At 45.5% G+C, this 10,131-nt stretch overlaps 1 protein-coding gene across 1 annotated transcript in view; it reads right to left on the bottom strand.

Moving 5' to 3' along the window:
- Nucleotides 1-1,214: 1,214 nt before the first annotated feature.
- Nucleotides 1,215-10,131, bottom strand: part of LOC144141411 (venom metalloproteinase antarease TserMP_A-like) — a 74,355-nt gene continuing 65,438 nt past the window's right edge. Inside the window, exon 14 of the mRNA XM_077672982.1 lies at nucleotides 1,215-1,323. Within this exon, the coding sequence (XP_077529108.1) occupies nucleotides 1,291-1,323 (33 nt within the window). The 3' untranslated portion in view covers nucleotides 1,215-1,290. The remainder of the gene's footprint in view (nucleotides 1,324-10,131) is intronic.

Below are 10,131 nucleotides of genomic sequence, written 5' to 3'. Positions count from 1 at the left end.
CCCCCCCCCCCCCAAACTGGCACCACAACACGCTTCCGGCATTATTACCTCACTGCAAGTTCGTGAACTCGCCTCTTTTTATCTCTGCTCGAATGGACGGCTGAGATAGAGACAGATACTATCACTCTCTGCTCCCCGTACGAACCAAAGTTCACTTTGATGTTTTGACCCACCCACTTTGAATAAATGAAAAGAATACGTGGCAATAAACAGACGTCGATGAAGACCAGATAAACAGACACAGGCGCCTGTGTCTCTCGTATATAGTCTTCGTCCACGGTTGTTTAGCGCCATGTATTTTTATTCAAGTATGAGCCAAGTTACTCCCCGACAAGTTCTGTTAACTCGTATTCCTTGGACAATCCGAGCCGCTGCTAAAATGTTTCGAATTTTCAATGCCTCGGTATTATTCCAAAGCTCTGAGTAAATGCATTCATGCTGCTGAACTGTACAAAGAAAGAACGGCTCCCGCAATACTGCGAAGAGTTCGATAGCACGAACTCCGTTCTCATATTGAAACTATGCACAAGTAAATGGCCACCGGGCTAGTCGAGGTCAACGCCTGGCTAAATCCACATGACAAGCCGAGTCTAGCGGTAAATGCCCACGCTTTGTTTATGGGTGTTCGCAAGCGGCACGTCACATAAAGGACACGCCCACTGACATCAAGCACTCGAGCACTAGCAACAATTACTGCAGTTCCAAATTAATCGGCATTTCTTATTAGTACTGCCTGGCCCTTTAGAAAAACTCACATGAGCGAAATTTGATTGATGCGATAAGAAGCCCTCTCTTTTTTTGCTCGAATGTAGTTGGGCTGGCTAAATAAAAAATGAAAAACGGGTACTGATCGCAAGGAACTGTTCTAAATGTGAACTCAGTGTATCTAAAAGAGGTAAAAAAGGTGAATTCAATGTTTCTAATCAAGTTTTTTTGAAACCCTCACTGCGAGGGCTACAGCTCGTGATGAATACGTCAAAGCGAAAAATTCTTACGCAAAGATTCATAAACAACAAAATGTCTTCAGCAGCTCTAATGACACCGCAATTTTATGTTGCGGACAGAAGGTTGAAAAACGATGATCAAAACTTTTCGCACACTCAAAGTTCCCAGGCACTTATCCATTAGAAAAAAGGCAGCAGGTTTTACTCGCTATGTTTCTATTGTGGCTAAAAGATGGCGCCTTGCGAAAAAGGTAAATACACAAAGTGAACCATGCAACACCAATTTATTCTTGCTACGGTGCAAACCGCAGATGTGTTTTATAACTTAAATAGATTTTCTTGAACACTATTCTTGTACACAACGTCCCAATAGGCACCTCTGGAAAAGGTAGAAAAAGAACGACTGTAAGACACACCCCAACATTAAATTGAAAAAAAGAAACGAATCAAACAGCGCTCACCTGCTACTTCAGGTGCCTAATATCACCTCGTACCTAAATATTCACCTCTTAACATCAACATAAACTGAATAACCTCGTGATATTTAATACACCGCACTCTCAGTTTTACGACCTGCAGTTTCACTGTACGTTTTTGTGGGAGGGCTAGCGACAAAGAGACGCTGCCAGGCTGTATAGGCACGCATTGTGACCGTTACAACTAAGCATGTGTTCAAGGGCGGACGCAAACTATTGCAACAACAAAACAGGAACGTAACAAAACATCGCACAGCTTAGTGAATACGCTGCTAACATACAACACATATTTAGGCTTACGCATATGTGAGGGACCCAGCTTGGACGGAAACGACCAGGAGTGCTGACGTATCAGAAGGCCAAGTGCGAGGTTAGCGGATAAGCAATTGCTAAGGAGAGTGGAACTTGGGAAGCTATGGTGGGAGAGGGCAAAATGGATTCAGATTCTCCACGTCAATCTTTAACAAGGCACTGAATCAGGCAAAGGGCAAGGAAGAGGAAGAAAATAGTATATACCACGGCGGTGCGCTTCTGGCATCAGGGGCAACGAGCTAGCAGACCATTTAGCTAATCCCGCTGTCACAGCTCCCATTCAATTCGGAATTACTAATCAGGCTCTATTTGCATCTTCAAGATTAAGAGGATATTGGCCTTTAGCCGCTACTCGTTGAGGCTCACTTTTATCTTTTGAAGAGTACCAACATTTAGAGTTCAGGTGAAATGTTCATTTTTGTGGTTCTCGGCAATGCGGGTGACCTTCACCGAGCTACGCTGCAGGATTCCAAGGCCTAATTTCTGTCTGTTCAGATCACGACTTTCACCTTCGGAACTATGTGTGCGGTGCCAGGTTCCTGAAACAATGGAACATTTTTTCCTCGGCTGCCGCCGTTTCTCAACAGCTAGACAAATGCTTTTGGAGGGCCCAAATGAGCGTCTAGGGTGGACGTTTTCGATTCCACTTATATAATCTATTGGCGCATCAAATTTGGGGTTTGCAAAAAGGGATATATATATAATTGCATTCAAAATTTTGTTTCTGCGTCAAGTCGTTTGAATTGCTGAAGGGTGCTGATTAATGGGTAATTCGGCTTTTATTCATGACGGAGTTTTATTTTACAACCTCTTTCCAGAAATAATTTAGTATTTTGAAGTCCCCATGTATTTCAACAACCGATTTAGCCCTGGCCAATCTCCCCTTGTGGGTACGTTCCAAAATCTTTGAGGACATTATCATCATCATCATCTTCAGCAAATGCGGTTGCTTTGGATGCGGCCGTTTGGGAGCAATAACTTGTATAAAGCGAATTACCTTATGATGACCGCCACACATACACTTCCGCACACACAAGAAAAATTTCCGGCATTCTTGAATTGTCTATTTAAAAGAACTGCACACATAGAAATAATCAAATGAGTGTAGTTATGCAGTAAAATATCTCGAAGTATTCATTTAGCAGTACAGCTTGCTGCGGTGAGCGCTCTTACACCAACTCCCACAAATCGCTATGTTACTCACGGCGCTATTTACAAAATTATGCAAAGTTTCTGGTGAACGAGTTATCTCACGCAGGACTAGAAGATTGCTTGGTTTTTTATACTGACAACGCCGTAAGTTCAGCTAATCTAGACACTGGTAAGTATTTTATTTTGGTTCAATTCAGCTTGCAGCTCCGCAGCCTGCACAATAAATATTATGTACTGGCCGACGGGGTTTACGGAAATCACGTTGTCGACGTGACAGTGCAGTCTATGCCGCGTGCATGTCGTATTCCAAAGTTAAACTGACAGATTAAGCGCTTATAAAACAAGTGGAAATGCGGGAAAAGGTTAGGATATTCGCTAGAATTTCTTGCACACATTCACGCAGATCTTATGGCATTTCTTGTCTCAAGCTCTTGTAATAGGACCGTGTGGGGAATTCAGCAACATTTATTTGACCACACAATGTGTTGCCACTGCTTGGTTCTCGTCGCATGATAACGCTAGTGTTACCCCGCATTTACCGTAACTTGTAGCGAACAGAACTGGGGTAAATAGTATTCAACAAAGAGCAGTTTGTTTGGAAATTAGCCAGATCTTCCCAAACAGAATTTGGGAAACTGCCACACTTTGTTGTGAAACCGAAATGCAGCCCTGTCAAAGCTATTATACGGTATGTTTTACATTTCAGCTGGGGAAATGTTTTTGCCACAGCCAATAAAAAGTATATATTTAAATATATTAGTGTTATTTTTAAATTGATCATTTATTAGTATCTTAAACAATTACTTCATCGCCCCTGCAGCATGAGCCATCAGGCTGTAACACGCAAGTAGACTACCGTGTTGGTTATAAGACATCAACCCAAAAACACAATCGTATCGGCAAAACAGATTTGGCTCGTTTTAATCAGTGCACAACAGGATCTGGCTCATTTTGACACGAAAAACGATCTGCATTCGCGTTTGCCGGTGTTATCTCTTGATTGATTGACTGTAGGGTTTAACGCGCCGACGCAACGCAGGCGATGAGGCGTGCCGTAGTGGAGGGCTCCAGATTAATTTTGACCACCTGGGGATCTTTAACGTGCGCCGAAATCTCGAACACACGGGCGTTTTTGCTTTTCGCCTCCACCAGAAAAGCGGCCGCCGCGGCCGGGAATCGAACCCGCTACCTCGTGCTCAGCAGCGCAACGCCTTAGCCACTGAGCCACCGCGGTGGTGCCGGCGTTATCTCACCGCTTTTATTATAGCCTGTTTTTTTCGCAGGAAGAATCCCAGTTTTTCTTGTACCTGCAGTTTTATTTGTGTTGCGGTTTTTTGATTGTCGTCATTTTGGAAATAACGTCTTTAAATACTCGCAACTAAATCTTCTTCCAGCGACGTCACTGGTTTTATGAATGTGCGGCACTGAGAGGGAATTAAAGAATTTTGAAGTTCTTTAGGGCCCCATTTATAAATTGTGTGATTTTTTGCAGCATAAACCACAAATGTCAAAATGCAGCCTCAATAAACTTTGTAATTTGGAAGATAGTTGAAAGAAGCTACATCATCTACAGGTGTTTAAAATAGAAAATTGATGTAGCGACAACATCATCATCGTGATCATCAGCACCACTATCATTATCAGAGGCGCCTGGCCAGTGCCAGCAGTGCCACAGGACAAGACATGGAACACGATTGTGCAGCTGGATGGTAGCCCGTCTTCGCCGCTCCCACTTCTGGCCGGGCCTACGCTCTCCAAATAAATGTATTAGCCAACGAACCGAGTCAGTTCTCGACATGTGATGACCCGCACGCTCCATACATGTGGTGACACGGGAGTTCCGCGCTTGTTACCCGGCCAGCTGCACACCGACAGAGCGACAGCTGGGGGATGTCACGCCAATACCAGCGTTCGAGCCACGCTACCTCAGAGGTTGTTTCTTCAAGTTCGAGTCTGCCCTCTGGCACAACCACGTCAGCCTACAGCCTCTGAAGCACTCATCCTCTGGGAGACGCTTCTGCTTGAGCTCCGCTGCGTCCTCGCCACACTACCACACAGCGAAACCCCCTACGACGAACTTCGTGCGGCCGTCCTCCCTCACTACGGCTTCAGCGACAACAGCTTTCGGCCCACAGCAGAAGAGGTACACGCACGCTCTGCGCACGCTCCACAGCAGCCCATTGGACCCCCTGCGCCATCGCCTTCGTCCGCGCCAGCAGTGTCGGCCCCCTAGACGCTATCTCCAGCGCGGCAGCCGCCCCTACACTGAAGACACTTGCAGTGGACGACGTCACGGAAACTCAGCAGTCACAGCGCGCCTTGACCTGCTTCTACTACCAGAGGTGAAGGCTCCTGTGAGCGCCTTTGCTCTGTGACCGTGCAATCTTCCGAACCTCGTCGCCAGCTACGCCAGCGTCGCACGTGAAGTCCACCACGACAACAGCACATCCTCGATCACCGCACTACAATAAACGCCCAGAGAGCACCTCGTAAACCGTGGTGTGCAGGATGACCAGCCAGAGCGATCGACTGACGACAGACGTCCAACCTCACAACTCGCCGATGTCGCCACCAGAGGAGCGCATTCGTGAAACTCAACGCCGACTTCGCCATCGACTCCACAAGCACTCGCCAAGAAAGCGTGTTCCCCCTTGGCACTGCTTCGGCGCACATCGTCAAAGCTTTAGTGCGGTCTTGCCAAACAACAATGTCTTGCACGCCGGCGCGACCACCGTTCTGTGCTCATACTCTGCGGCGTCACGGGACGTGGGTGACTAGCTGTAGCCGCTGTCACCTTTGGCGTCGTACAGCGGTTACACGTAAAGCATGCGCAACGATGCCGAACCAGACACTGTGTTCAATCCGTCGCCGCCGAGAGCATTAGCCACCTCATACGGGCACACGAAAGTCAGTGTGCAACCGTAGCAAGAGGCTGCTTTTGGCGAGCCCATTCTACTGGCCCCGCCATATCTGCACTGTGCCCGCGGTTTGTGCCTCTTTCACTTCGGGACCACTCCACCATACACCAGTTCGTCCCTTCCGCCACACCAAGGAAAGACCACCTGAACGCATCTACTCCCCGGATGCTCTGACATAACTGACCACGACCGCCTAAGGACATGGAACACGGACATACCCGGCTACCACTCATGCTGTACATGCCTGTACATAGTTTAGTTTTCGTTTCGCACAACACGTCATTGATTTTTCAACTTACACCATCGTCATCGTAATCATCAGCGCCACAATCATCATCAGTGGTGCCTGGCAGGCATCAGCAGTGCCACACGACAAGAGAACGAACACGACAGTGCAGCTAAAGGTAGCCCGTCTTCGCCGCTCCCTCTTCTGGCAGGGCCTACGCTCACCAAATAAATGTACGAAGCCGCATCAGCGGCGCTAACCGAGTCTGCTTCCTACGATGGGATAGACAAGCAAGATAGTAATTGGTTGGTGCAAGTATTAGAAAATCTGGACGTGTATGATTCATAGTACTAAACGTGTCAGAGGTCAGTATTTATTTTTTGGGGGTATTTAAACATCTCAGTGTGGCCGTCCCGAAATTTTTCAAATGAAAGGACATTCCCATATGTTTCTTAGCAGTTTTACGACAACAGGCTTTTATGTACTTTGCTTGGAAAAAGGTGTTTTTATGTTTCTACATTTATCTTGTCATACCTGAAGTGTGACACCCTTTTACTTAATTTGGTTTGTAATTTGAACGTCCCCACAAGTATAAGTGCATACGTTTTCACAGAATATGGACAGCTATGGCCTTGATATCGAACAAATAAGTTGTATATATCTTCGAACGAGCTCAGGCATTCGTACAAAAGTTATAAACAAACAAAAATAAACACCACCCTAACATCGTTTACAAAGATCCTAGAAATTTTATTGACGTTCAAAATAAAATCTTGTGGAGTGGGAATTTCCCACGTCGTTTACTCTCTTTCCATGTTAACTAAAATAAAAATCACCAAGAATAAACACTGCTTCTTTGAGATCCAAAAATTGCCCAAAAACTGCTTGAAGACTTTTAGTCATTGTCTTTACAAAGTAGTGACAATGCTACACAACCGCTTCACAATAAAAGAGTGCTTTTAAAATTACGGCGGATGGTGTTTTGCAAGGCACCTACAGGGATTCATTGGGATTGCCATTAAACTTTGCCGACATTTTTTAATAACTCATTTACACCGTCAACTTGAATGCGCTCTAAAGAATAGCCGGAAATTTGCCTCAATTTAATGTAGGACTTTGACGTAGCCTCCCCAGCGTCCAATCAGTTTATAAAGTTTTATAATTGTTTGGAAGCCAATTAAATATTCAGCAAGACTTACTGCTGGGTTTGTATATATGCGTGTGAATTTAATTTCGCTCCTTCGTTAGTTTAAAGTCTCACGTGATGGCAAGCCTGGCTGTGACTTTTAAAGCTTACTACACACCATTTCTCTGGAGCTTCTCCTAAACTGTCGAGACCCTGCTTTGTATTGTAACCATGCTAATGTGAAGTTTGCTCTCATTAGCAGCAACATCGGCTGCCTTTTTCTCTTTGTGTTTCTCACCAGTGCCGCCATGTCGTCCACATAATGGTTCTACTATCATCTGTGGCACCTGCTTAGCCGAAAACTATATGCCTTTTGCATTGCACGCTGGTACGACGCGCGACGCGGGCGTCAGGCAGCTAGGAAACACGCTGCGCGAAGGTGGCAGACCACTGTCGGCTCGGCTTGTTACCTGTGTCTGACGCATTCTGTCGTTCTAAACTCTTCTTTTGGTCTCTGTGTATCTACTGACGAGGAAATGTTTCGCCGCCGCAAGACATCTGTTACTTACGGATTAGGAAGCCGTGAACTTATATATTTTTTCTGTTGACCTGATCTGCGACACAAACAACTGGCTTCTTGCGTCTCATGATACGAGAGAACGAGGAAGGTACCGTCTTTGTTGCGTGGTACCCAGCGACAGAAAAATACGCTTTCTGCCCCAAGCGTATTAGTCCGTTTGCCTAGTCAGTCCTAGTCCCCCAAACGGCCGTGCCCTTCCCTGCTCTGGGCAACAGAGCATAGCCTTCATGGGGATGGACTACAGGTTTCGTCTTCTTTAAACAACACCATAGAATCATTTTTTGCAGCGAGGCTTTCATCCACCTGCAGCACACAAACGACTTCCACTCAAATGGTTTTTGTGGCCGCAAGCCCTTTTCGTGCACCGCACTTGCGTGACATCGGCGTGCATAGTGTGTAGTTTCTACAAGGAAGTTGGCAAGCGTGGGGTAGAACAAGAAGGCATGGTATAGACACGCTCATCAGGAGCTCATTTGATTCGTGATAGACTCGTCCTACTAGCTGGATTCTCTCTTTCAAGGGGTGTTGCTGCACAATCACACTGCTATTTTGGGGACTAGATATCACAGGGTCCTGCGTTAACTAAAACGACGCTTTATGTGTCGCACTTGTTGCAGTGTCGAGCAAAACACGTATGGCGAGATTAAAAAGCTCTCTTAGTGTACAGTGCCTAGTAGGAGCCGCACAGGGACTTCTACAAGAATTTCGCAAAGCGCAGTGCAACCGGAACCATAATGGGGACATTTTAGGGTTAATGTATAACATAAGAGAATGCTCGCTCCACAGTGACTATAGATTTGCGTTACCTTGTGGACGCTCATAAATCATGTCATGCACATGATGCCCTTCATGATCAAGACATGCATTTCACAGTGTGCCTAAAATTGGGGCGTCGTATGTTTTATTTGTTGAGCGATTTATATGAAACTTCCTGTGGTGATTGCGTGGAGTGACCCGTCGGTAATGTCCTTCAAATGTTCCCTGTTCTGTGAAATATTTGTGCATGCTGCACCAATATACCCATGAAGTATTTTTATGTGCAGTACACTCTATGAGGTTACAGCAACTTTCCTCTCCCTGCTGTGTTTCTTGAAGTGTGAGACGGTATTTGGACGCATATCACACCCTCAAGTCTAGGCATATCATTGATATTTTCAAACTTACGAGAAACATTTTTTTCTGGATTTAGTCTGGTATTTTAGTTTTACGTCATCTCCAAACCCACACATTGCCATTAAAGAAAACGGTAATCCTTGTTTTCAACAGTCAATGAACCATACATTTTTGTGAAAGAATGGCAAAATAATGTTGCTGAATCTAAATTGAAGATAATAGTGCAGACCCCAAATACACGAGCTAGGACCCGCCACTCCGGACGTAATGACAAGTAAAACTGAACTTGAATTCAATAAAGCGTATGCATATTTAGTAAAAGCGGTGTCCACACTGCTCTTCAATAAAATGCTGTCCACCCAGCCGTATCAGGGCTTCATGTCAGGTGCCATTGTTATGTTTTTGCTGGCCTGGGCTACACTTTTGAATGCGAATCACGATGAGCCGAAAAGTTTGCGAGTGACCACCGCCTAAATATGGTTGTTCCTTGCACTTTATGTTCTGGTAAGTGTTCAAATCTATGAAATAGTGAAGAATAAGAAATGTCTCATAAATTTTACGAAATGTACAATACCGTCATTCTCAATTTAGTAAGCAACGACAGTAAAGTGATCACGCGATGCTGTTGTGGTGGGTTTAAAACTCTGGCTTTCTTTATTGCATTGGCGAGATTCAAACTTGATGGTTTTGTGCGTGCGTTGACTTTATGGTCACTGATGCCCCGGCAGCAAATGAGTCATAACGAACGAATTCGCCCAACTTGCGGTCCTCATTACCCTAACATCGGGCTTTCGCAATTGTGACTTCGCTTCGGCCATTCAAAGTGCCACCACCTGCTTTTGCATATACCGGACACATTTCGACACAGCTGCTTTGCGGCGCACTCGTCGCGAGCGGCGTTCGTCCCCTTCGTAAATGTTTCCCTCACACCAAAAGACCTACCGAAGGACAACAAGGCATTTTGTGCTGCGCCGTGTTCCAGGGTCTCTACTTTAACTTGCACACAATGCCACTAGTGACTGGAACTGCTTTCAATGCAGCTGGCTAGTTTCTTCAACGTATATCCCCCGTACGCTATGGAGAAGTAGGGTATAAATTTCTGGCATTTTAAAAGAGGTGGCCTCGCTCCAGCAAGGATTCGATGTAATAAACACACTCACGAAGTACTTCTTACATTCCCTTCGTCAATTTTTATCCTTCATGTGCGACGAGTGGAAAATTTCAGTGTTGTACGTGGTAAGGGAAAAAACCTCTCGCCGAATTCTTTGGAGGGTTTATCTGTGG

This window comes from Haemaphysalis longicornis, unplaced genomic scaffold (genome assembly GCF_048455015.1).
Source record: "Haemaphysalis longicornis isolate Haplotype H1 unplaced genomic scaffold, Haemaphysalis longicornis Haplotype H1 scaffold_6, whole genome shotgun sequence".
NCBI lineage: Eukaryota > Metazoa > Arthropoda > Arachnida > Ixodida > Ixodidae > Haemaphysalis > Haemaphysalis longicornis.
This window is presented reverse-complemented; position numbering and strand designations above follow the sequence as displayed.